This window comes from Eptesicus fuscus, chromosome 9 (assembly GCF_027574615.1).
Source record: "Eptesicus fuscus isolate TK198812 chromosome 9, DD_ASM_mEF_20220401, whole genome shotgun sequence".
Taxonomy (NCBI): Eukaryota; Metazoa; Chordata; class Mammalia; order Chiroptera; family Vespertilionidae; genus Eptesicus; species Eptesicus fuscus.
Genome location: NC_072481.1, coordinates 66,976,648 through 67,004,451, shown reverse-complemented (window position 1 = coordinate 67,004,451; position 27,804 = coordinate 66,976,648). Strand labels below are relative to the sequence as shown.

At 42.0% G+C, this 27,804-nt stretch overlaps 1 protein-coding gene across 1 annotated transcript; it reads left to right on the top strand.

Annotated features, from left to right (window-relative positions):
* Window positions 1-27,804, top strand: GBP5 (guanylate binding protein 5). The gene is made up of 11 exons (XM_028129922.2): window positions 1-201; window positions 5,651-5,859; window positions 6,369-6,496; window positions 20,451-20,560; window positions 20,825-21,021; window positions 21,378-21,620; window positions 23,424-23,704; window positions 24,463-24,675; window positions 25,424-25,526; window positions 25,809-25,987; window positions 27,599-27,804. The coding sequence occupies exons 2-11, from the start codon at window positions 5,670-5,672 to the stop codon at window positions 27,686-27,688; spliced, it is 1,734 nt and encodes a 577-aa protein (XP_027985723.2). The 5' UTR covers window positions 1-201; window positions 5,651-5,669; the 3' UTR covers window positions 27,689-27,804.

The window sequence follows — 27,804 nt, the reverse complement described above, 5'->3', positions numbered from 1 at the left end:
TCTAATCCTCTGCTCTCTCTCTGTGTGAGGGTGTTGGAGGGACTATAAAGAAAAATAAAATCCCCAGGATTTGCTCGGGAAGAAGTTTATCACAAACCAGCACAGCTAAACTGTGAGACAGAGTTAGGACTCTTACAACAACTCATGAAGCAGCTTTGTTACCAGCTCTAAAAGATCCCTGCTGTTGACGTTATAGTTAAGGTAAGATTGGGGCCAGGGTGGTAAAAGATAGTGCAAGAGTCAGGAGGTTTTAAAAACATTTTATCCAGGATAGGCTGCAGCTGAGCCTGGTGTGGGATATCACACTTAATTAAAAACGAAACTGAGGTGCCGTCAGACAGGAAGCAGCATTCATTAAGCTGCATTTGCTTCCTGCTGAGCTAGACAGAAGCATGTGTAGAGACTATCCGGACAGAGTTTGAAATGTCTTAACGCTGTTTTTCTTCCTTTGCCAGTTTATGACCTATGGGGATCATAATTGCCATTTCAATTATCTTAATTTTTTATAAACCCTGATAAGTTAGTTTAAACGTCATCCTGAACATTTCAACAGCTATAACTATTATTTTTGTGAGAAAGAGCAATGAAAGATATGCAATGTAAATAGCTTGCTTACATCGTTAAAGCCAAAAATAGTTAAACCTAAAATGAATAATAAAGAGCTTTCATGAAAATGACTATATATTTTTAGTCATAGTCTTGAACATTGTTTGAAGGTAGATTTCTTCCTTTAGAAATAGCATGAATCAATTAGTTTTGATTTCTTGGGCACCAACTCTTTCCTTAAGGCCCTTTATGTTGGATTCTGTTTCTACTAGTCTAGTGCCTCTGCTATTACCATCACTTGCTTCAGCAGTTGCCCCTCATTACAGCCTGGTAATTTTGTTTACTCCTCAGAACTCTCTCCTCCTCTGAATTTCTTATCACAAGCTCCATGCATCTCCTCCTTCAGTTCCCATTTGTCTCCTTGATAAGAGCCTTTTCCTCTTCCTCCAAATTCAAACCAAGGAACAACACAAATCAAAGCGAAAGCAAACAACAATTTTAAAAATAACACTACTAGAATTTTATGGCTGAAAATAGTGATATTTTCTTCTAGAAACCCCATCACTAGCAACTCTGAGGCTTCAAAAAAAATTTCTTGGCATTTTCCTTCTTTGTAGGTTTTTTTTGTATGTTCCTACAGATCTGGCGCTCTCTCTCTCTCTCTCTCTCTCTCTCTCTCTCTCTCTCTCTCTTTCTCTCTCTCCTACTCTCTCTCTTTTAAACTAGCGGTACTGTATCGCAAATCGGTGAGCTGGACAAGATGCCTAATGAGCCAATTAGTTAGGAGTCATCTTTATTGAGCGCAGGTTCAGAGCAGATTACCTCTGTCAAATTCTGAACACCATATATCAGAAGTCTCCAGTATTTATACTTTTCGAGCCTCTTTGTTTGCAGATATTACAAAGGGCTCTGTGTGAGTTATTGTTACAGACAATTGTAACCTTGAATACATAATGACTTTGTACTTGGCATAAGAATATGGAAATTATCTATTACATTGGATGGTTAGCTTGCAAGGTCAGACAGCTAAGTTTATCTTTTTCTATTATTTGAACTAAAAACAAAGTCATTTTATAGAATAACAGACTGTCTTAAAGTGACAGTGTTACAGAAAACTGGAGAAGAACCAAGCAATACTTAGAGAGATGGAGTTATATTTATTACGCGTGGGTACAGAGGAAAATATTTCTCAAATTCTGGACCCCAACATGGAGGAACTTTCCCTATTTATATGTTTTTACCTTCTTTGTCTCCCAAATATGGGGTGTTTTCGGCCCCCTTTGCAAGTTCTTAAAGAGCTCCTATGTGCTGGGGCCTTGAGACCTCAACCAAAGGCTTGGCCTGGTGCCAGCACTGATAATTTTGTCCGGGGAAGGTTTAATGGCCTCTCTGAAGTGGGACTAGTCTTATTTTCCTTATTATTTAAGCAAGCAAGCATTTACAGAAGCCAACTAGCAGGGTTAAAATTTCAAACAGCAGTTTTTATATAAGAAGGATGCTTCAACTGAGTTTATAATGACAGAGTTTACAGGACTAGGGACTATCTAATAATAACAGAGAGTTTCACACAGTAATTTCATACAGGATGGAGGTTACTATGCTTCAGTACTACTGACATAAATAGATATTAATTAACTTATTTACTTCCATTATTTTGAAAACAGGCTTAGAATGTTGAGTAAAATGTGATATCATTCAGGTAGCCAGTTGCAGGGCTAGGATTGGAAATCAGGTGTGCTTGACTTTAAAACCAACCGATATAAGTATGTATATGTGTGTGTGCATGCGTGTGTGAAATGCATTCTTACATTGTTTTTATTTATAAAAGGTAATGGGCCTCTAACAGTGTTAGGGAGAATGCATCTCAGAGCACACATCACAGGCTAAGCTATAAAAGGCAGAGCAATAGGTAAGTATAGGACTTGAATACATTTAATTTGCAAAGATTTTGGAGACAGGGCTTTCCCAAAAGTGTTAAAAATGTTAACCAGATAACAATTGGGAACAATCTGTAAAACACTTTATTAATATAGCTATATAGGTCGAATGTTATTCATTGGAGGTCTGAGAAGTCAGACAAAGTTGTTCTCTCTCCCATTAGTGACCACATCCCGAAATGCAGTATCTTGTCAGCCCCCATTATCCGCAAATAGATGTAGATTGTGTACCTTCTGCTTTCCTAGCTAATTGTTGCAAATCATCACTGCCAGTCCCCCTATTTTTCTAACCTAAAAATATTATGACCCCTGCTATATACAAATCCAGACAAACAGAATTGCACAAGGTAAGTTGCTAATATTGCAACTGTACCTGGCTGATTTCCAGGGCACTGGCTCTAAGGAAGTGGGGAGAATGTGTCTTTATAATTTTTCAAAGAAGTTTTTACAGTCAACTAATAAGGAAATCAAGTTTCACTCATTGTAAGATTTCAGTGAAAGAAAAAGTCAAGCAGATGATGGGTTTTTAGCTTCTGTAGTAAATAATCTATACTTATAATAAGATAATATGAAAATTGGTCAGGACACTGTCACATAATGACCTATCAGCAGGCTGCATTCCTGCCCATGCGTCCACCCAGAGACATGAGGCTTGTGTCCCAGATCCCAGCAACAGGCTCCAGGACATGAGGCTCAAATCTCTGCCCCCTGCACCAGCCCAGGAACTTGAGGCTCATGTCCCTGACCCCTGGCAAAGGTCTAGGGATGTGAGGCTCACATCCCTGCCCCCTGCACTGGCCTGGAGGCATGAGGCTCATGCCCCTGTTCCTCTAATTAATTCCTTTTTAATGTGCACAAATTTTGTGCACCAGGCCACTAGTCACTTACAAAATGAAAGAAAATTGTACTTTATGAGAAGACAAGGCAGAAGAGCAATCATTGCTTAAATCCCAGCTAGCTTAAACATGTTTTATCAGGTTATAAGAATTGATGCCCCCAAATAAATGGTTAAGTATTATTTTAAAAGTCTTTTCAGCCCTAGTTGGTTTGGCTTGGTGGGTAGGTCCCAGGTTCGATTACAGTCAAGGGCACATACCCGGATTGCAGGCTCTATCCCCAGTAAGTGGTGTGCAGGAGGCAGCCAATCAATGATTCTCTCTTATCATTGATGTTTCTATCGCTCTCTCCCTCTCCCTTCCTTTATGAAATCAATAATCCTCTCTAATAATAGACAAATATGCAAATTGACCATACCTCCAACACACCCACAAGCCAGCCCACAAGCCACGCCCACCATCCAATCAGAGTGAGTATGCAAATTAACCCAAACCAAGATGGCTAAAACCACAGAGAGCAAGGTTTCCTAGGTAACAGAGGAAGCCAAGCTTTCCACCTGCCCTTGCCAGGCCTAAGCCTCCACTCAAGCTACAAAGTTTCAATTATAGAAGGTAAACAAATTCAAACAAATGGCGGCAGAATGGAGCTTGAGAGAGCAGGCCAGGGTTGCCGCCAGCAACAGGGGAAGCAAAACTTTTCGCACACCCTGGCCGGGCCCACCCGCTTAAGGCAACAAAGTTTCAATTATAACCCCAACACAAATGGCTGCCAGCCGGCCTTCAAGGGAGCCCCAGGCTTGGCTCTGCTCCAGGCTACAAAGTTTCAATTGTAGAAGGAAAATAAATTCCAGATACCAGGGCCTCTGCTTGGGTCGCCAGGGGGTGTGGCCGGCCTGCAAACCACCATAGGCCCCTCGCTCAGGCTGCCCCACACCCCAAGGGAACCCCACCCTGATCCGGGACACCCTTCAGGGCAAACCAGCTGACCCCCACCCCTGTACCAGGCCTCTATCCTATCTAATAAAAGAGAACTATGCAGATTGATCATCACTGCAACACACAATATAGCTGCCCCATGTGGTCAAAGATCCTGCCCCCATGTGGACACAAGATGGCCACCACAAGATGGCCAGCAGGAGAGGGCAGTTGAGAGGGACCAGGCCTGCAAGGGAGGGCAGTTGGCGGTGATCAAACCTGCAGGAGAGGGCAGTTAGGGATGACCAGGCCGGCAGAGGAGGGAAATTGGGGGCAAACAGGCTGGCAGCAGAGTGGTTTAGGGGGTGATCAGGCTGGCGGGCAGAAGCGGTTAGGGGCAATCAGGAAGGCAGGCAGGCAAGCAGTTGGGAGCCAGCAGTCCTGGATTGTGAGAGGGATGTCCAACTGCCCGTTTAGGTGTGGGACATCCCTCACCTAAATGGGCAGTCGGACATCCCTCAAGGGGTCCCATATTAGAGAGGGTACAGGCTGGGCTGAGGGACAACCCCCCTCAGTGCACGAATTTCGTGCACCGGGCCTCTAGTATATACATATATATATATATTAAAAGTCTTTTCAGTTGAGCATTGACCTATGAATCAGGAGGGCATGGTTTGATTCTTGGTCAGGGTACATGCCTGAGTTTCGGGCTCAATCCCCAAAGGGTGTGCAGGAGGAAGCCAATCAATGATTCTCTCTCATTGATTTTTTTTCTCTCTTTCTCCCTCTCTCTCCCTCTCTGAAATAAATAGAATGATATATTTTTAAAAGTAATTTCACTCATTTTCTCATTCATAAAATGATCATGCCTTAAAAGTTTTGATTGAAAAAGGCACACCAATAGCTGTATAAAATGATTTTAAACAACTATGATTTGTTCAATAATGCTATGTAATGACATGCCAGGATTTATAATACACTTTGTCTGGACGTACCTCTACATTACAGAAAAGCAAGTTTAGATGGGGTAAAAGCAAGAAATGTAATATAATAAAGAGTGCTCATAAAGATTCCATATGGGGATTCAGGGAGGTAAAAATAAGAAACATAAGCAAGCCAAAAACCAGCGGAGGAGAGTCATATTCAAACTAGCAATAGATGAGATTCAGGGGATGGTTTTCCATGAGCCCACCACATATTTAAGAATCAGTGGAGTGTACCCTATAGGAGACCTCTGGCAGACTTAGGACTTATTTTCTTATGACCTGCTTTGCTGTCATTAAATGATAATAATAATACTTTCTTTAGAAACTTAGGCCATGCTGGGTAGTAGAATGTCCCCAGGTGCAGGAAGCAAAATGACTTTCTCTGCTTAGAGACTGGAAGTTCTAATCCATCCCATCTATTCCTTTGCAGACAAGGTCTCAGCGTGGACATGGCCTCAGAGATCCACATGCCAGGCCCAGTGTGCCTCATTGAGAACATCGAAGGGAAACTGGTGGTTAATCAGGAAGCTTTGGGGATCCTCTCTGCCTTCACCCAGCCCCTTGTCGTGGTGGCTATTGTGGGCCTCTACCGCACTGGCAAATCCTACCTGTTGAACAAGCTGGCTGGAAGGAATGAGGGTGAGTGACACCAGCTAAGCTCTGCCGAGTCGTTCTTTTCACCCACACTCCCAGCATAAGCACAGAGATATGAGGAGAGAAAGTGAGAGATGGGCAGGAATATTGAAAGATAATGTTTGGGCCATAGCTGGCTAATTATTTTCTGTGAGGTAAAGGACAGAGGTCTGTTTTTGAAATATCACCTCTTTTTCTTTTACTTAATAGCTCCTTAGAAAAAGCAAAATGTTTTCCAATCATAAGGAGGAAGACATCAATAAAACAACATATATAAAATTGTAAACTATTAAAATTTTAGTAGCATAATATTCTTGTTTAAAAAAATCATCAAGTTTTCAAGCTGTGGTACCTGATACTCTTATTTTCCCATCTCTCTATTGCAGTTAGATCAATACTGGTTCTTCTTTGCTCCATCTCCACATCTTGCTCTCCTTAAGCCCTAGCTCATTTGTCAAGAACATCTCTTATTTCCAGAGCCCTCATGTGTTACAACCTCTCCACTCCTTCTGCAGGCTTCTCTGTTGGATCCACGGTGCAGTCTCACACCAAGGGAATCTGGATGTGGTGTGTGCCTCATCCTGCGGAGCCAAACCACACCCTGGTTCTGCTTGACACCGAGGGACTGGGAGATGTAGAGAAGGTGAGGAACAAGGACTCCTTTTTGACCAACCTTCTCATCTCTGAACATTCTTTACAGAGATTTTTTTTTTTGTACTTCCACTTGAACAGAGTGTATCTTTATTTCCCTTTCCATATTTAATAGTCAAAGTTTGGAAACCTGAAGTGAGAAAAATATTTCTAAGCCAAAGTCACGATGGAGAGACTCCACTAATGTGGCGCTAGGCCTTTAACCAAAATGCAGAAAGTTGGTGCAAATAAAATCACTGTCCCAGGTCTGATCCTGCAGAGACTAATGATTAGTACCCAGCTCTGGCTCAGAGTTCACATTGGGGCTCTGGCAGCTGTAGCTCTCTGACTTTGTCAAGAGTAAATCTCCTTAAATCTTTGATTTTCCTTTGGTCTTACTTATCTTATCATTTGAACAAACATGAGCTTTTCCCACCTCTTTGCTGGTAAGTGTTTATTTAACAACCAGCCTCCTGGGGGTGGGGAAGTTGAAAAAGCCTTGCCTTGTAATACTTGCCAGTAATCTAAATGCCCCACCATAGCTGAGTCTAAGCTCTCAAAGTGAAGTCAGGAAACCCAGGGTTTGGAATTTAACAGTCAGCTCCTGTGGGCTGGTGTAAGAAGCTGGCTCTAGCACACAACTGGATCTTTCCCTTGAACTTCCCTGTTGTTTAGTTTTTGTTTTGCTTTTGATTTACTACGAAATTCCTAAGTTGGCCCATCATCCTTGCTCTGCTCACATCTGCCTTACTGCCTAATATATCCCCTCAAGGATCCTGGCTCTGAATTCTTTCAGGGAAAATGGATGTTGGTCGGGCTCCTCTGACTACTTCCATGCTGAAGGGGAATGGAGTTTTCTTTCAGAGCCAAGAGATCCTTGCTATCTGTCAGGGACAATGAGGCCTGGGCACAGAAGGAGGTGGGCTTGTGACCTGGCAGAGACAAACTGTATTATAAAATTTAGTATTGTTGAGCAATTAGAATAGCGAGAGTTACAACAAATGGTCTGGTGGAAGGGAAAGAAAACATTTTAGCTCTAATAACTTTTATTGAAATGGAATTTTTATCCTTAAAATTACCCTTATGTATTTTAAAAGAGCTAAATTAAGACCAATTTATCTATTGCATTCAATTTGGCCTGATTGTTTGCATAAGTATAATAAGAATGGTAACTGACAATTTTTGCCAGAATTTCATGATTGAATCTTAATGTGCACCATAGGGCAGGGAAGCCAAGCCATCCAGCTGCCGTCAGGCCTGCCTGCAGTATCTGCTGAGTTAGGTGAATTCCTCTCCTGCAGTGGCTCTACCAGGGCCCATTCCCTAGGCTTCAAGGCCCATCTCAGTAGCCCTCCTACTCCTCGCAGCCTAGAGTGTGTGGGGGTCCCGCAGGGACACAGAGGTGCCCTAATTGATCCCCTTCTACTCTGACCAACCGCCAGTGGTGGTAGGGTATGGGCCTGATGCTCCCGCACCATCTATTTTCAGGGCTACCAAGCAGGATACCAGGCTTTTTCTGTGGCACTCTTATTGGCTTCAAGTCTTCAGAGTTCAGACAGGGCTCTTTAAAGCATGATACTCCAGCCAAAGTTTTCAGTCAATAAAACCACGATTGGAAACAAGTCTTATTGAATTTATGCAAAGAAATGCATTTCCATGATTTGTTTATTAAGCATTGCTAAGTTTTGGAGGGTTTATATAAAGAGAAAAATATACTGACCTGCTTTAAGATCTGATTTTCCTTGCTTGTTCTTGCTATGGCCTTTTCAGAGTAATATTTTTCTAAATGTATTATAATAAAATAGTAACTGTCTTTAAATGACAAAAAAAAAATTAAAATATGTAGCTCCCTTTTAGAATAGCTAATATCTATAATAATAAAAGCCTAAGCGACCATCGCAACCGGATGGACGACCGAACAGGCTGCGTGGGGCAACTAGGCTTGCAGGGGCGTTGGTGAGGGACAACCAAACGACTGAACAAGCAGGCTCTGTGGGGGCGACCAGGCCGGTGGAGGTGGGGGGTTAGTGAGGGGCAGCCAAATGACTAAGCAGCAGGCTGTGTGGGGCACCCAGGCTGACAGGGGTGTTAATGAGGGGTGACCAAATGACTGAGCAGCAGGCTGTGGGGGCAACTAGGCCCGTGGCGGGGGTGGGGGGGCAGTGAGGGGCTACCAGGCCAGCAAAGGAGGGCAGTGAGGGGTGACCAGGCTGGTAGGGGAGGGCAGTTGGAGTTGACCAGGCCAGCAGCGGGGGAAGTAAGGGGTGGCCAGGCTGGCAGGGGGGGCAGTAAGGGGCAGCCAGGTAGGCAGAGGGGGCAGTTGGGGGCAACTAGGCCAGCAGGGGTGGTAGTTGGGGGTGACCAGGCCAGCAGGGGGTCAGTTAGGGGTGATCAGGCAGGCAGGCCGGTGAACAGTTAGGAGCCAGTGGTCCTGCATTGTGAGAGGGATGTCCGACTGCCGGGTTAGGCCCAATCTCGAGGATCAGGCCTAAACTGGCACTTGGACATCCCCCGAGGGATCCTGGATTGGAGAGGGTGCAGGCTGGGCTGAGGTGACTCCCCCGTGCATGAATTTCATGCACCCGGCCTCTAGTATGGCTATAATAATGACACTTAGTGTGGGAAACTGGACACTTGCCAGTTACTCCCAAAGACTACCAAGGTCTGTAGATTAGTACAGGTCTATAGTAATTGCTAGCAGCTGTATTCAAATCTGTAAGAGAATCAAAGGTTAATATAACATATTAACATAAAGAAGTACAATATTGGCACTGTGGCCACTTCAGGCAGCCAAATTTTCTGCTACTAAACATGACAAATGGTAGGGCTATACAAACATTTTAGGGAGCTGACTAAAGTCTATTTTTGACCTTCCCATACAAAGAAAAACTTTTTAAAGCCATGTTCATGAAAAGAAGGCATCAACCAAGTCCATCATGAAGGGCATTGCTCTAATGCCATGTAGCGTGATCTATGCTCTTGGCTATAACCGGCACCTGGGAGTCACCTTGCACAGTTTTCTGCAAGCCACTGTCAGGTCTTGAGTGAGGCGGTCAGTTCTTCTCTCTAGCTGCAAACACAGTCTGTCCAATATTCCTAAAATGCATTCTGGCATGGGAGAAAGCTGTTTGCTGCACACAGGCAGCTTAACCCCTACACAACCGGGCTCACACCTCTGCCCAGAAAACTGCAGTCTACAAGTTCAACATGCAGCCTCCGGTCCTCCTAACCCAATGGAGTCTTGGCCAGTCCCTCAGTCAGACGCCTCCTCTCCGGGACAGTCTGAAAGTCCTGAGCCACTTTCAGCTCTTTGGTTCAGGGAGACTGCCTTCCCTCCGCCCTCTTAGGCTCCTAGCTTGGCTCCTAGCAGGGAGCCAAATATTGCCAGGGCTTCAGGGAGAGACAAGTTTGCACATAGCAAAGTGCCCCTGTGGCGGCTTGGGCATCAGGCCCTTGCCTTCCCACCTATCCTCTTTCCTGGCAGAGACCTCAGCCTCCTCTGCAGGCTCCCTTGCCAAAATGAGGCATCTAGCCCCTCCCTAACTGGGTGTCTTGCCCACTCCTTGGTCTAAGGGGTTAATTCCATTAATTGCTTACTGTACCGGCAGCTGTTTTAGAAGTTTTAACCCTTTCAGTATATTTGCAACCAGGAAATTTTTACCAGCTCTATTGCCAGCTGCTTTCACAGATCCCAGGGCTCATTACTTATCTCCCTTTGACCAGCAAACCAAACTGCTTAAGTGTTTTATTGCAGGTTGTAAAACACTCATAATTCATTGGGCAGCAGCTCGGGTGTCAGGTCACTGCCTGGCATTCCCGGCTTCTTGCTGCAGCTTCTGCTTCTCTGGGTGGCTGCAGGCCAGTTAGGCACCCAGCCCCTCCACCTTCTTTCACCTGGTTTCCCAGGGGCTGAGTCTTTTATCTGTATAGCAACCAGCTCTAAATCACCAGAGTGGCTGTGGGCTTCAGCTCTACCTCTCCACTACCTGGCTCCTGGGAGTTCAGTTTTTCACGAGCTAGGCCTGCTCCTGTCCTGGCTGTTTATTTTATTAGTTCCCCCTAAGTACTTTGGCATAACTATTTACCCTCTGTTTAGGGATGTAGAATGTAAATTATTTACTTTTCCCAGCTTACTGGCCTGTATTATTTAATCAATTTTCTTTTAACCTTTTTTTTTCCTTTTTATTACATATACAACCTTTACAAATTTCATACTTTCAAACTTTTTTTCTATATCCTTCAAAAATGCATATCCATGCCTCAGTCCTTCTATTATGTATAACTAGAAGCCCGGTACACGAAATTCATGCACGGAGGGGGGTTGTCCCTCAGCCCAGCCTGTACCCTCTCCGATATGGGACCCCTCGAGGGATGTCCGACTGCCCGTTTAGGCCTGATCCCGATGGCCTAAACGGGCAGTCGGACATCCCTCTCACAATCCAGGACTGCTGGCTCCCAACTGCTTGCCTGCCTGCCTTCCTGATTGCCCCTAACCGCTTCTGCCTGCCAGCCTGATCACCCCCTAACCACTCCGCTGCCAGCCTGGTTGATGCTTAACTGCTCCCCTGCCAGCCTGTTTGCCCCCAACTTCTCTCCTCTGCTGGCCTGGTCACCCCTAACTGTCCTCCCCTGCAGGGTTGATCACCTCCAACTGCCCTCCCTTGTAGGCCTGGTCCCTCTCAACTGCCCTACCTTGCAGGCCTGGTGCCTCCCAACTGCCCTCTCCATCTTGTAGTTGCCATCTTGTGTCCACATGGGGGCAGGATCTTTGACCACATGGGGGCAGACATATTGTGTGTTGGAGTGATGGTCAATCTGCATATTACTCTTTTATTAGATAGGATAGAGGCCTGGTGCATGGGTGGGGGTAGCTGGTTTGCCCTGAAGCGTGTCCCGGATCAGGTGGAGATTCCCTTGGGGCGTGGGGAAGCCTGGGCAAGGGGCCTGGGGTGGTTTGCAGGCTGGCCACGCCCCCTGGCAACCCAAGCAGAGGCTCTGGTATCTGGAATTTATTTTCCTTCTACAATTGAAACTTTGTAGCCTGGAGTGGAGCCAAGCCTGCTGCTCCCTCCGGGGCGGCAGCCATTTCTGTTGCAGTTAATTCACCTTCTATAATTGAAACTTTGTAGCCTTAAGCAGAGACCTGGGCCCAGCCAGGGTGTGCAGAAAGCTTTGCTTCCCCTTTTGCCGTCGGCAACCCTGGCCTGCTCTCTCAAGCTCCGTTCTGACACCATTTCTGTTTGAATTTGTTTACCTTCTATAATTGAAACTTTGTAGCTTGAGTGGAGGCTTAGGCCTGCAACAGCTTGTGGAAAGCTTGGCTTGCTTTGTTACCTGGGAAACCTTGCTCTCTGTGGCTGTAGCCATCTTGGTTGGGTTAATTTGCATACTTGCTCTGGTTGGCTGGTGGGTGTGGCTTGTAGGTGTCTGGATGGTACGGTCAATTTGCATATTACCTTTTTATTAGGTAGGATTCTTCACTTTTAGAAACCTTAATTTTTCAATGATCACCAAAAAGTAAACAGTCAGCATTTCTTAGATTAACATTTATGAATACACTTTAAACATACTCTTACTTTCAAAAAAATATACCTTCAACAAAATACAAGAGACATTCTATGATAAAACTAACAGCAGGTAAATTAAAACTTGTCTAGTAAAAACTGCTACATTCTTCCTTATGCAATTTCTAGTATATTGTATTGGTCTAATTTAGTTCAAAAATATTTCTTTTTGAAAGAGAGATATATTTCTTAAAACTTAAACCAGTTGTAACATTAAAGATATTATATCTTAAAGTTCCTTTGCTGAATATTCAGACACAGCCCAAGAAGTACCCAGTAACCCCACCCTGTCAGGCTCGGACAATGAGATTTTCTTTATGTGTATTGGAAGAGTTAAAGAGAATAAAATGGGGCAGGGAAAGATTTATTGTGCTTTGCCTAAAGCTTGTGGCCTTGAGTTCAGCATAGCTCAGATAAGCAAAAATTAACAAAAACCTGTCTATTTCTGCCCTTCCCATTGATATCCCCCCTTTTTGCATTAACCATTTACTCTGTCCTTAGCAGGGGAAACAAGGCAAGTGGTCTAAGATCCTGTATATTTAGGTTGTTTTACACTTAAGGACACATTCTTCTCTAACAGTTGCTTTCCCTCACAGATTTTTCCTTCTTTACTCTAAGCCTCTAGAGCAGCGGTTCTCAACCTGTGGGTCGAGACTCCTTTGGATGGTCAAACGACCCTTTCACAGGGGTCGCCTAAGACCATCGGAAAACACAGATATTTACATTACGATTCATAACAGTAGCAAAATTACAGTTGTGAAGTAGCAATAAAAATAATTTTATGGTTGGGGGTCACCACAACATGAGGAGCTGTATTAAAGGGTCACAGCATTAGGAAAGTTGAGAACCACTGCTCTAGAGGATCTCAAATCCTCCTCCTTATTACTTTTGATCTCTCCGACCACTCCCTGGTCCCCTAGCCTAGGGCTTCTCTATCTCAGCAGGCTGAAAGCCTATTACCCTACCTAGCGAATCCCACTGCCTCTACTCTGTCTCACACCCACTCTGGAGCAGTTTTCAGCTCTCTTCCTCCCCCAGTCAGAGCAGATGCTGTCCCTAATAGAGACCTCCTGTAAATCTATCAGGAAGGGTAGGCAAGTTGCAGGTCTCAGGACCACATGATTCTCTGCTTGCTAGAAGGGCTGGAAAAGGAATCCCACAAAGCAGTTCATTATGAAAAGTTAGCAGAAATCACCCAGGAAAGTCATAAAAATCTGGTAGTCTTTCTCTCTCGCCTGACATAGGCCATGAGAAAATGTACTAATCTTAATCTAACAAGCCTTAGCAGGGGAGAAAAGGGTAGTGGTCTAGCCTTTGTTTAAACTTCTCTGGGCTACAACCTTTATAAATGTGTACCTTTAAATCAACCCTAGAATTCCAAAATTTCAACCTAATACAGCAAAATCATAAAACAGGGAAGAGCAAACCAAAGCCCCCACTGTACAAATGTAGACAGAAATTTTATTAGCTAAGTGAGCTGATTCCCTCCTTGACAGAGAGCAAATGTCCCTGAGAAAAATAAATCTCATCAGCACTGCTTAGGACTTTTGCAGTTTGTCATTTCGTTCAGCCTTAAATAAATAAAATCTTTTAGCCAGATGTGTCAACAGAAGTACCGGATAACACAAAGTAGCTTTCGCTTTTATGCAGGCTCTCACACTTACATTTATAGACCAGTTAATGGCCAGATAATTATGCTGAGACAGACAGACAAACTTCTGTACTCATACTCTTTCAGTAGACAAGCACTCTTGGGAGTTAAGCAGATAATGGAACACTGCCCAACTCCCCTGATGGATGTGGGAACACCCCTGGCACCCACGCCCCAGGACAAGCACTCTTGGGAACTAAGCAGATAACTGGAACACGCCCAACTCCCCTGATGGATGTGATGTGGGGGCACCCCCACCACCCATGCCCCAGGACAGGATTCTCAACGTCTCAGTGAGAACCTCACTGGAGAAGTTACAACTGTGTCCAGTACTTCTCTCAGGACAACAAGACTAGTCAAACAGGCAGAAAAGTGAACTCAAAATTCCTTAATCAAATTTGAATTCACTTACCTCCAGAGGCTTTTCCCGATGACTCCAAAAGAATGCAGGGGCAAGTCAGGTGTCTCTTGTCTGGCTGTCACGACCACTGAGAAGCATCTCCAGGGCCCTGGAACTTCATCAGGTGATACCTCCCATAGAGATGCTCAGGGCCTGGCATCCAGGCAGGGCAATTCGTCCATTCCAGGTGTCTGAGACCAGGTGCCAGTAGGCACCTCTCTCTTATCTTGCTGGGGCCTCCAAATGTTGTGTTGTAAATCAGTGAGCTAGATACAAGACACCTTAACAAGCCAATTAATTAGGAGTCATCTTTATTACGTGCAGGTTCAGAGCAGAATATCTCTGTCAAATTCTGAACAACTGAAGAAGCATTCTCTTTTTATATCTTTTCAGATCTTTGTGTATGTTACTTTGGCAGATAACTTGTAGCCTTGAGTACATATCATATCTAATGAACACCTGGCATGAGAATATTATCAGGATCAGCCCCTTATGTTAGATGGCTAGCTTGCAAGGTCAGACAGTTAAGTTTATCTTTTCTATTATTTAAGCTAAAAAACAAAGTTATTATACAGAATAAGAGACTGTCTAAAAATGACAGAGTTTACAATGACAGAGTTTACAGAACAAGGGACTATCTAACAATAGCAGAGAATTTCAAACAGTTTTAAACAGCAGTTTTTCCAAAAGAGGGATTATTATGCTTCAATCCTATTTCTGGTCTCGTCCTTCTTTGCTTTCATATTCTCTTTTTTTCTCTCCTTTAATTCTTTTGGTCTTGTGTCTTCTAGTATTCTTTCATGCAGTGGTGTTTTTTATTTGTTGTTTTTTTTTTATTTGTTTGTTTGTCTTTTTGATATGGTTGTTTTTATTGTTGTGGTTGTTTTTTAAAAAATATGAAAATATGTTGTTTTGGTTTTGATATGGTTTTGTCATGTGTTGTTCTGTCAGAACCTTTATAACAGTTGGGATGCTTGGTCAGGGTTGAGACTCAAAGTCAATAAACCTGAGGGCTGAGCCCACCTACAAATGGGACAACAGCAATCAAGACCCAAATTCAACAGAAGAGCCCACACAACCCATACCATGGTCATTCTTAGAGCATCCAGCTCAGAAGATCAAGGAAACTGCACGACTGGGGCCCACAGGACACCTACTACATAAGGCCACTATCCAAGACTGGGAGTCATAGCATACCTGCCTAAAACAGCAACCGTGAGAAAGAAGAACAAAGTTGGAGGGATCACAATAGTGGATATCAAACTACACTACAAAGCCACTGTAATCAAAACAGTCTGGAACTGGCACAAGGAAAGACAAATAGATCAATAAAACAGAACAGAGAGCCCAGAAATCAACCCGCACCATTATGGTCAATTAAGTTTTTTTGTTTTTTTTTTAAATCCTCACCTGAGGATATCTTTTTCCATTGCTTTTCAGAGAGAGTGGAAGGGAGGAGGAAGGGGTAGAAAGAGAGAGAGACAGACAGAGACAGAGAAACATCAATGTGAAAGAGACACTGACTGGTTGCCTACCACATGAGATCGACTGGGGTTAGGGAGCAAACCCACAAGCCAGGTACATGTCCTTGACTGGGAATCAAACCCAAGACCCTTCAGTGCTTGGGCCAATGCTTTAATCACTGAGCACACCAGCCAGGGCTGGTCAGTTAACCTTTTGCATTCAGATGTCGAGTGTGACTCGACACGGTTAGCATTAGAATAAAGGAATCGAGAAAAAAGCAAGCGAGTGCAAAGGGTTAATTTTTGAAAGGAGGCAAGAACATACAAAGGAGTAAAGGCAGTATCTTCAATAAATGGTGTTTGGAAAATTAGACAGATACATGAAAAAATATGAAACTAGACCACCAACTTACATCATAAACAAGAATAAACTCAAAATGCATAAAAGACTTAAATGTAAGTCATAAAACCATAAAACTTCCAGAAGAAACCATAGGCAGTAAAATCTCAGACATATCATGTAGCAGAATTTTCTTACATCTTCTAGGGCAAGAGAAACAAAAGAAAAAAATAAAACAAGTGAGACATCAAACTATAAAGCTTCTGCACAGCAAAGGAAGCCATCACCTAAATGAAAAGAGAACCCAAGGTATCAAAAAATTTGCCAATAATACATCTGATAAGAGGTTAATTTCCAAAATATATAAAGAACGCATACAACTCAACAAAAGGAAAACAATCCAATTAAAAAATGGGCAAAGGATCTGAATAGACACTTCTCCAAATAGCACATACAGATGGACAAGAGACATATGAAAAAATGCTCAACGTCACTAATCATTAGAGAGATGCAAATTAAAACTTGATGTAACTATATTTCTTTTCCACATCCAGCACGGCTAGAGAGCAGGTCCAATTCCTGAGTAGAGGAGCTGGGGATTGAGAAATAAAAGAAAGAGACAAGACACAAAATGGAAGGAAAAAGCTGGGAACCAGGTGGGACTGCTGCCCTCTTCTGCTGGAGAGACAATGACCCAAGCCTATGCAGCATGTTTATTTATATCCCAAATACCAGAGGGTTTCACCAAAAGGTCAAGACAAAGGAGATTATTTGCATTCTTGAGTAGGCCCAAGCATTCCTGGTGCTTGACTGGATTTACATATCAAAGCACACTACCGGACACCTGGGCAAAGATAAGAGTCAGTGCTGATAACACATCTGCCTTTTTGGTAAATGTGTATCCAAGACGTGGCTTTGCCTGTTGCCTTGGGTTCAGCTGACAATAATTAAAGAATGCCCATGTTTCTTCCCAGGGGCCCTCTCCAAAAACTATAGTGAGGTATCACCTCACTCCTGCCAGAATGGTTACCATCAACAAACAACAAGTGCTGGCAAGAATGTGAAGAAAAGGGAACCCCAGTGTACTCTTGGTGGGAATGCAGACTAGTGCAGCCACTATGGAAAACAGTATGGAGTCTCCTCAAGAAATTAAAAGTGGAACTTCCATTTGACCCACCAATCCCACTTCTGGGAATATATTCTAAGAATAAAAAAATAAAAAAAAAAAAAAACCTATCAGAAAGAATATATGCACCTCTATATACATAGCAACTTTATTTACAATAGCTAAGATCTGGAAACAGTCCAAGTGCCCGTCAGTAGGTTAGTGGATAAAAACCTGTGGTATATTTACACAATGAAATACTATGCAGCTATAAAAAAGAAGGATCTCTTACCCTTTGCAAGAGCATGAATGGACCTGGAGACCATTATGCTAACTGAAATAAGCCAGTCAGAGAAAGAAAAATATCACATGATCTTACTTATATGTGGATTCTAAAGAACAAAATAAATTGATAAACTAAAATGTCCAGAGGCATGGGTGCATGGAACAGACTGACATATCTCAGAAAGGAGGGAAGTGGGGATAGGGGAGGGATGGAAAGAGATTAACCAAAGAACTTATATGCATACTAGTGGCCCAGTGCATGGATTTGTGAACATTGGAAGGAAATTAATTAGAAGAAATATTTTAATATCGCTACTCACCCTTTCTCTATAATAGAAGTGACAACCAAATCCACAATCGACAATGATAGATCAAAACATATGAGTGCGATTGGCACCAGCGAGAGCTTTATATGTATTGCACATGCATGAGTCAATTTAGCCTTTTATAGATATAGATTAAACTTGCTTAATTAGACCTGCTTTCTGATTTAGCTAACCTTTTTCCAGCCCAGTGAAGCATCCCAACTTCTCTTTCAGGTAATTGTCAGCAACACAGCAGTAAATATCAACACGAAGCAATATTGTAGATCACGCAGGGAGAGTAAAATATTTAACTGTGGCAGTGTTTGACTGTATTCTGCGCAATGAGAAAACCTGAAGTCATTTTCAAGGTCCACCATTTCTTACTTGTTTTCACTTGGGTCAAGTTTCTAAGCTTTCTAAGTCTCCATTTTCAGGCTAATGAAAAGAAAATGGATTTCACCGAGTCTCCTATCTACCTACTCCAGGACTTCTGTGAGGATCAAATGAGATGAGACACAGGAAAATGCTTCACAGACATTTGGTTAAAGTGTAAAATGTTTGCACCTGGCTATAAAGCAAGTCGTGTTCCTGGGCTGAAGAAACTCCAGGGAGAGGAAGCCAGGCATTGCTACATGATGTCATTACCCAGTGCCCATCCGTTTCCAGGCTGGGCTGGGCTTGGGCCACATTTTGTGCCATGGGTTCTCAACAGCATCAGCTGCGATTTGGTGGATTGTTACTCCAGGTTGGTGGTGGGGCCTGTGTCCCACTTGGGGGAAGATGAGTGTTGCTTTGTGGGTACCAGGTCGTGGTGCTGTTTCTCGGTAAATGGCTAATGCACATCACGGCAGCTCCTGTATTGAGCATCTGCCCGTGGTAGTCAGTGTGCATCAGAGTGACCGGTCAGACAGTCAGACACTTAGCATATTAGCCTTTTATATAAAGAGATATACATAATCCAAGGACACAGATAATAGGGTGGCTAAGGCTTGGGGTGGGACAGGGCCTGGGTGGAGGGGGAAAGTGGGGTAAAAATAAGGGACATATATAATATTGACAACAATAAAAAATAAACTTTAAGAAAAAAAGCATCTAATGAGCTAGGATCCAGAGAGACAAGTCATCCCAAATCTGAGGAAAATGCCATATAGTACATAAAATTCATGTAGACAAAAATTTTATTTTACATAGAGTTTAATGCATGTTTTATAATTGATTAATATTTATAAACAAACAAACTAGTTTAATCAGAACAAACTTTCGTTTTTAGAATAGGTAGACTTTTCCTAAAAATTAATGTCCTTATATAACTTGTTTGGAAAAAAAAAACTATACTATATTTGCCATTTTGTAAATATGATAGGATAATTAATGCTACATGTTATACAAACCTCCAAATTTCAGTGACTTTTTTTTACAATTAAATGTCTTTATTGCAAAGCTGCATATATTTTTAAATTAAAATAGGACATTTATGAAGATAATAAAATATTAATGTTGACTTAGATTACCATATATAATGATGACAAAAGTCTGAGAAATGTAGGTTGATGAAGACAATTTGAGTCAAAGATACAACTCTTTACAACATTTCTTTCACTGCTGCTAAGAGAGATTGGAAACATTCTGTGACTATAGAGAAGTCAGCCTTTCTTGGTGAGTGCAGCAAGTCTTGTGTTCTTTACATGTGGAGGGATCGTCCTGCAGGAGCTGAGCACTGTGTACAGCATGTGGAGGAGGAGGAGTCCAGCCCAAGGATGCACCACTGGTCTCAGGGATCCTCAGGTGGAGGCAGAGGCAGGCGGCACAGCTGGCAGCTGGAGAGGCCTGAGTGGAGAGGAGGGAAGAAAGCTGCTTTAGGACCCAGGTCCACCCCTGAGGAGGGGGCCAGCCAGGCGGGTTTGGAACAGCTTGTGAAGTGAAGATTTTCACGGCCTCTTCCAGGGACCTGAGGGTCTTTAGCATCTCCACCATCTCCTCCTCTTGTCTGGAGCATTTGGATCTCTCTCCCTTCAGTTCATGAACCAGGGATGTAATTTCCTGCTTCAGCGTCCAGTAGGTTGTGGTCACCTTTCTGCAAGTGTCAGCAAGGCTGGGTATATTTAATGACTCTTTCTCACGCCTGGTATTGTCTAAGGATGACTCTATCCCCCGGCACTTCTCTTTAGCCGTGCTCAACTTAATGAGTTGGCATTTCTCCTCCACCTGTCCGGCCAGTGCCTTTGCCAGGTGCACTTCACGTCTTACCTAAGGTCGACTCTGAACAGACAGAACAAATCTGATTATAACTATGAGACCCACCAAGAAGCCGATGACAGGTGGACACGCCAATATCTCCCATTGGAGGACGTAGACAGGGAGGCCATTGGGCAGCAGCCCCATGCCCTCCTCACCCAGCTTCCCAAGAATGGGCTTTTGAGCCTAATTCTATGGAGGACCACAGCGCATCCATAGACCATCAATACAGGAGTGCCGGGTCACCATGGAGCCTCCAGACACAACAGAGCCAATGACACCCCAACATCCCACCTGGAATCAGCCAGCAAGGGCTATCCTCATTGGTCATCAGTGATATGGTTGAGATAGAGGAAGATTTGTAAACACAAATGCCAAATGTCCAATTACATTCAGTAGTCATCACCATGTATGTTTTTGTATCAGTATAAATTAAAGTATAGTGAAAATAGCATAAAAAATTATCAATGTTAATGACAGAACTATTCTATTCAAAGTTACATGTTTCTCACAATCATTTTTGTTTGTTCATTTAACATTGTAGGTCAGGGGCTTATTTTTAATGATTTCTCATCTGGGAATGCCATGAGACATGACTTACATTTGTTTTGACTTCTAGGGTGACCAGAACAATGATACTCAGATCTTTGCACTGGCAATACTATTGAGTAGTACCTTTGTTTACAACACCATGAACAAAATTGACCAGAGGGCTATCGATCTATTGCAGTATCCTTTTATGATCCAGGATGGCACCAAAGCCAGAGAAAACTCTTCTATGCACCAGATGTGTTTATGAACCTTTTGAATCAAACACAAAAATAAAAACATGGTAAACATTAAAAGTACAAGAAAAACAGCCCTTATACTTACTGATGTTATGAAGAATTGGTTACAATCAAAAGAGAACATAATGATATAGGGATGTAAGGATTGCAATATGGGCTTAGATGCAGTCCTATTTCCAACCAGTTTTCCTTAATTATATCTCAGTTATGTAATAGAACTGTCAAATCATCTCAGGACAGTATCTCCACCTGATCTTGATGGGGTTGAAGATGCAGCTGATGCTGTGAGCTTCTGTCCAGACTTAGTGTGGACTGTGAGAGATTTCTACCTATCCCTGGAAGCAGATGGGAAACACATCACAGCAGATGACTACCTGGAGAACTCGTTGAAGCTGAAAGAAGGTAACAGAGACTTCAGTTTTGGAAAGAGAGAGAAAAGTAACATAAGTACATCTCTGTATGTAAGTGGTTACATTTATAGTTTCCTATATTTAATCACTTGGTTAAACTGCCAAGTAAATAATGAACACTACTAATTTAAAGTGAACTATTAGATGCAATATGAGATTGTATTACTCAATGTTCTTGGAGCAAATTACTTTCTTTCTTCCTTTCCATGATGGGTTACCTTTTAATGTTTTGCTTAGAGTTTGTGGAGATGTGTTGAAATAGATAACATCAGGCAAATTTATTCATGGGAAATACATTAAAATGAATGCTAGTTCTATACTAAATGAAGCCCTTTCTTGCTTCCCCAGACACTGATGAAAATCATCAAAATTTCAATTTGCCCCGTCACTGCATACAGACATTCTTTGCAAGAAAAAAATGCTTTGTCTTTGACTCGCCCATTCACCGGAAGAAGCTTGCCCATCTTCCAACACTGCATAACGATGAACTGGATCCTGACTTTGTGCAACAAGTGGCAGATTTCTGTTCCTACATCTTTCACCATTCCAAGACAAAAACTCTTTCAGGAGGCATCAAGGTCAATGGACCTCGTGAGTATCTTCCTTAGGATTTTCCTTCAACTCAACATAAAGAATGGGGCTTTTAAAAGTTTCTCCTTTCACTGTCAATGTTGAAAATCCTTCATCAGTTACGACCAAGAAAATTATATGAATCACATTATTAAGTTCCAGTGAGGACCCAAAACATTCCTACTGATTTTTTTAGTAATGCCTCTAAAGTTGTATAAAATAGCAATATCATCTGACGAAAGGTCAAGTTAAAGAGTTCTATTCATAAGTGGTCCATTGTTGGACTAGACTAACCACATGAGTTGGCAACATTTGTTCCATGAATATAGTGGATACTTATTATGTGTCACAGCCTTAGATAAGCACAAGATAACATATAGGTTCTCTGTAAAAAATGAAACTTACTTGAAACAAACATTAAACAAACAGGCTCAAGTTGTCTCGAGCTTTAAAGGAAATCTAAGCAAACATCTTGGACCAGGTTTTTTTCTAAAGACACTATGCCTCAGAACTCTATGAATTATTGCTATACTCCTGAGCAATGATTTTCAATCCATGGTGTGTCTCAATAATTCTTTTTAAAAAATATATTTTATTGATTTTTTACAGAGAGGGAGAGGGATAGAGAGTTAGAAACACTGATGAGAGAGAAACATCAATTAGCTTCCTCCTCTACACCACCTACAGGGGATGTGCCCGCAACCAAGAATCAAACCTGGGACCCTTGAGTCTGCAGGCCAACGCTCTATCCACACAGCCAAACTGGTTAGGGCTCAATAATTCTTAAAACATGCAATACCTGACTATTTAGTCAGGGGAACTGACTTCTTTTCCTTCAGAATGTCAAATAAAAATATGACAACAGTTAACACAACAATAGCCAGCCAGTATGAATTATTCTAAATTATACCTATTTTTTTGTCAGATTGATAATAAAAAAAACAAACATATTTTGATGTGCAGCAGAATTTTAGTAATATTTTATGTGTGCCATGAGATGAAAAAGGTTGAAAATCACTGTTCTAGAGGGATGGTGAATGCCAGTGATGGGCAACCTTTTGAGCTTGGTGTGTCAAACTTCGCCAAAAAACTGAGCATAACTCGAGTAGTGTGTCACTTGGAGGAAAAAACATTATTTCGCAAATGTTTCATCCTCAGGAGCAGCAAATGTTTCATCCTCGGCATGCGGTCGCCTCAGCGGCCACATGTCATCAGAAATGGCTACGCGTGTCAGTGCTGACATGCGTGTCATAGGTTCGCCATCACTGGGTGAATGTAAGCAAAAGTATGCAAGGGATAAGGAAGACAAATAGGAAAGTTCTAACAAAGAGTAAAGGCGAGCCAGTCTAATTTGCTCACTTTGTGTTTTCAGCTAATACTCATACTAGCTATACATACTGAAGTGGCAAAGAAAAGAGAATTATGAAGGAAAATGAAACCTGAGGAAGAGGGAAAGAAAGGAAAGAATAAAGAGGCAAAAAAGGCCTATCACAGTCTAATAAAATGAATAGGCATAACTTTAACCATTTCTCAATAGAAAAAGGATGGCATGAGGATGATTACATAGATCTTGATATTTCTTCTTTGAACACTTTCTTTTCCCAAAGAAAGATCTGGCTTCTTAGTCACACAATTTTCAAAAAACAAACAAACAAACAAACAAACAAACAAAAACAACCACATATTTGAGCCACTTAAACATTATGCAGAATACTGAAAAAGCTCAGGGAATGCATTGTTAAATTAACATTCTCAGAACTATCCAATTTTAGAGCATGCCCTCTTTTTCTACAAATAATGCAAGCATCTCTTTCCTGTGTGAAGGTCTAGAAAACCTGGTGCTGACCTATGTCAATGCCATCAGCAGTGGGTATCTGCCCTGCATGGAGGATACAGTCTTGGCCTTGGCCCAAATCAAGAACTCCACTGCAGTACAAAAGGCCATTGCCCACTATGACCAGCTGATGGGCCAGAAGGTGCAGCTGCCCACGGAAAATCTCCAAGAGCTGCTGGACCTGCACAGGACCAGTGAGAAGGAAGCCATCGAAGTCTTCATCAAGAATTCCTTCAAGGATGTGGACCGAACGTTCCAGAAGGAATTAGAGGTAATTAATATCCTTTGCTCTAGCTCCTGGCACTTACATGTAATACAGGTATTGCCATGAAATACAAAATGGGGACTTAAGAAAAGCAGTTCTTACTAGATTGGAAAATAATGACTCTTACTTATATGACTCTCACTTTTATTCTGAAAACAAGCAAACAACATAAAACTACTCTGGGTCGTATGGATTTTAATACTTTCACACACACACACAACTCACCATGTTACACCCATGGACTAATTTTTTTAAATTAACCTTATTCTTTAAAAATTGCATTTATAAAGTATTAATTAACTTTCTTTTTATATTAATCAAGTACACAGAATTGCCAAATGGTTCTACTAAAATGTCATGTCTCCAGGTTTAATAGCATCCACTCAAAACATTCTAGCCAGTTATTCCACTGCGCCTCCTTGTTGGGAATCCAAGGCATAGGAAAATACAGAAACAAGGAATGGTTGTAAATGAGGAGGTTGTATACAAAATTAGGGCCTGAGATTAGGTATCTGTAGTCTGAAGATCACATCTAAAGCAGAAATATCAAGAGAAATGGGTTTCAGGAGATTTGGAACACAAAACTAAAGTCATTTTTCTATACCATAACATCCTTGGACCTTTCCTAGGCTTGGTTGGAAGGATATAGTTTTGCTGTTGTTCTCTAGTTTTTAGACAATCAATAGAGACTCTCTCTGAGAATCATTTATAGAAATATTGAAGTATTGCTAACATCTTTTCCATGGGCCTTTGTCCCTTTGAAGACCCTGCTGGAAGCAAAAAAAAATGACTTTCGAAAGCAGAACTTGGAGGCATCATCAGATCGTTGCTCAGCTTTACTTCAAGACATTTTTGGTCCTCTGGAAGAATATGTGAAGCAGGGGGTTTATTTAAAGCCTGGAGGGTACCGCCTCTTCATTCAGAAGAGAGAAGAGCTGAAGGCAAAGTACTATCAGGAGCCCAGGAAAGGAATACAGGTATTCCTTGTTTCATGCATTAATTGTGGGAAATAGTTGGGGGGTTGGAGTGGGGAAGGGCTTCTTTCCAAATCCAGGGAAGACATGAAGAAAGTATTTGTACTCTAATGATAGCTGTAGAATTAGTCTGAACTATCACCAAAATCGTACTGCAACCATCATCATTCATTGCAACAAAGGGACTTTTTTGGTTACAGAGGACAGAATTGCAGTAATTGAAATGAATAGGAAAAAAGAGTAATTCATTGGCTTACATGAAACATTTAAATTTAGTTGAAACTACAGCTACATTCAGGAATTTAAACAATGGCATCAATTTTCCCCTTCCTGTTTTTCTTTCCAACTCCCACTTAGTTTTCTGTTCTGTTTTCCTACTGGCTTCATTCTCAGGCATGGCAGCAAAGAGGACACCAACATCTCCAAGCTTAAATAGTTCTTTTGCCCTCAGTCTCAGAGGAGAGAGAGCATTTTCCCCAGCATCCGTATCAGTCTTTAAAACATCCATGTTGAGCATTTCTCACCTGCACCAAATTCTTTTGTACCAAGTGAACTTGGGGATGCTCTGATTAGCCAGACCAGAGTTTGTGCCCACTCTTGTGACAGAAGAGGCTTGATTGACAGTTTCACTAAGTGCAGGCTGAGCAGTTCTGGAGAGGAAAAGATGCTGGGAAGAACAAGAAATAAAAAAGGTTTACAACATACCAATCACCATTTTCTACTTTTAACTGCATGGTTTTGGGGTTCCTAGGCGGAAGAAGCTCTGCAAAACTATTTACTGTCCAAGGAGTCTGTGAGTGATGCCATTCTACATACAGACCTGGTTCTTACCGAGAAGGAAAAGGAGAGGAAAGGTGAGAGGAAAATGGAAGAAATGCAAGATAGAACTTTCTGTACATTTTCAATTAGTTTGGCCTGGTTTACCTGGGATCTTTAAGCTAGAGCAAGAATGGCAAAGATGACTTTTAGCTCTTCAAGCTTTATCTGAGTAGGGTGTGTAATGTCATCTGAAAAGGCAAAATGACCCGAGGGAATTTTCTCTATGAAGCAGTAATAAGCAATGAACAATAAAAGCAGGAGACAGAAGGAAGGGACACTTTAATCCTAGAGGAATATGTTATTTTCTTCTCTCTCAGAAGCATATTTGAAAGCAGAGGCTGCAAAGGCTAAACCAGGAAGGTTGGAGGAGATTAAAAGGCAGAACCAGCAAATGATGGAGAGGGAGAGACAGCATCAGGAGCAACTGAGACAAATGGAGATAAACAGAACCCAACAGCTGTCACAGCAACAGATGGCTCTGGAACGTCAGCTCCAGGTACTCACCCATTATTTCATCTCATCATTTTAATCATACCTCCCTCTCTGTATTGGTTAGAGCATGAAAAGTGACAAAGAGGGAGAGACAGCATAACTTTATGGCTCAGGGAAAGGACTCTGGAGTCAGACAGCCTGTTAAGAATCCCAGTTCCCATCTTACTAAATATATGGTTTGGGCAAGTTATCTGTCCCTTAGTTTCTACTTGTGGAAAATGGAGACAGTATTAACACTTCTTTTACAGGGTGATTTAATAATTAAGTGAGTAAATATTTGTGTTTAGATTAGTGCTGAGCACAGAATAAGCACTGTACTTTGTTAAATAAGGATATTTCTAACTCACAGTAGTTAGTCTTTTTGTTAAGTGGTTAATTGCTATAGACAATCTTTTCCTTTGGTCATAGATTACTTTGTTAAATTGATTTAATATTATGTCCCTGTCTTTGCCTCAATTGTCACTGGTTCTGAGGCTTTTAACTTGCAGAGTTTGTTTCAGCCAAGCCCTTATTATCATCATCACTCAATAAGCAGTAGTTCCTACATAGCAAGTCTGTACAAAGTACTTTAAGCACATTCTCTCATCTAATCTGTTCATTGTGAAGCAGAACCATTATGTCCCCATTTTTCTCATTAAAAACATTAGGTTCCAAATAGATAACTACATGTCATTATCACACAGCCTAGAAAGTTATCCAAACTGCCTTCCCAGAGAATGAGAACTGCAGTATTTTTATTTCTGCAAACCTAGTATGAATTCTTATGTGAACACTTCCCCAGAGTGACCAGTCTACCTGTAGGTCCTAGTTTTCCAGAAGCTCCAAGACATTTTTGTGAATATAGATCTACACTGAAGGGCAGGATGGTCAACCTGGGATTCTCGCTCTCCTCAGTCTTTCATCCACTCTGCCCTATAACTGTGGAGACCGGAAACAAATTCCCTGATCTAAGGCTCAGATGCATCACCGGATTGTGGTTGTCACTTAGACACCCAGGTGTTGTATTTGCCTTTCCTCAAAGAATTAGATCTGACATTCCTCTGTGTAGAAATGAAAACTGAAGTCAAGATGTGACTCAGGTTGCCCAAGGAGGAAGGGGGAAGGGACCTCAGGATGCAATTCTTGAAACACCAACCCTTCAGGAATTGAGAGATGGTGATGTTTCTGCAGCTAGAGAAAGAGCTATGGGAGACTTATTCAGGTAGGAAACCAAACATGAGAGGTAAAATGGGCATGAATAAAAAGGAGAATTTAGGGACTGTCCTGTGTTACTGATGGCTTAAAATAAGTGAGGCTATACACTAGCCGGTTTGGCTCAGTGGATAGAGCATTGGCCTGCAGACTGAAGCGTCCTAGGTTTGATTCTTGTCAAGGGCACAGGCCAGGTTGTGGGCTAAATTCCTAGTAGGGGGCATGCAGGAGGCAGCCGATCAATGCTTCTCATTGTTGATGTTTCTATCTCTCTCTCCCTTTCCCTCCCTCTCTGAAATCAATATGTTTTTTAAAAATAAGCGAGGATAGTCAATGATTTTGTCTTATCCTCCCCACCCTGCACTCCCAGTGATGTGGACATTACTTTTTGTTAAGCTCTTTAGTTTTATTTGTCACTTTTCAGGAAAAGGTGGCAAAGCAGAGGGAGAGAGAAGAAGCTGAAATAAGAAAACTTCGGAATGAGTTGCAGCAACTACGGCAAGCAAAATCATGAAATGATGACTGTATCTTATTCTAAAGCTAAACATCTGAACTTCTTTTCATGTTCACTTTTCACTGAAGATAGAAAGAAACAAGAAAGCATAAAATGTGGGACAATTACCATTTAAA

What these genes read in the sequence shown, in the direction of transcription:
- GBP5 (XM_028129922.2), top strand. Translation starts at nt 5,670, where the DNA reads ATGGCCTCAGAGATCCACATGCCAGGCCCAGTGTGCCTCATTGAGAAC. An exon ending in GACTGGGAGATGTAGAGAAG is followed by an intron (nt 6,497 to 20,450) that starts GTGAGGAACAAG and finishes TTTGACTTCTAG; the next exon opens with GGTGACCAGAACAATGATAC. An exon ending in AGGGCTATCGATCTATTGCA is followed by an intron (nt 20,561 to 20,824) that starts GTATCCTTTTAT and finishes ATTATATCTCAG; the next exon opens with TTATGTAATAGAACTGTCAA.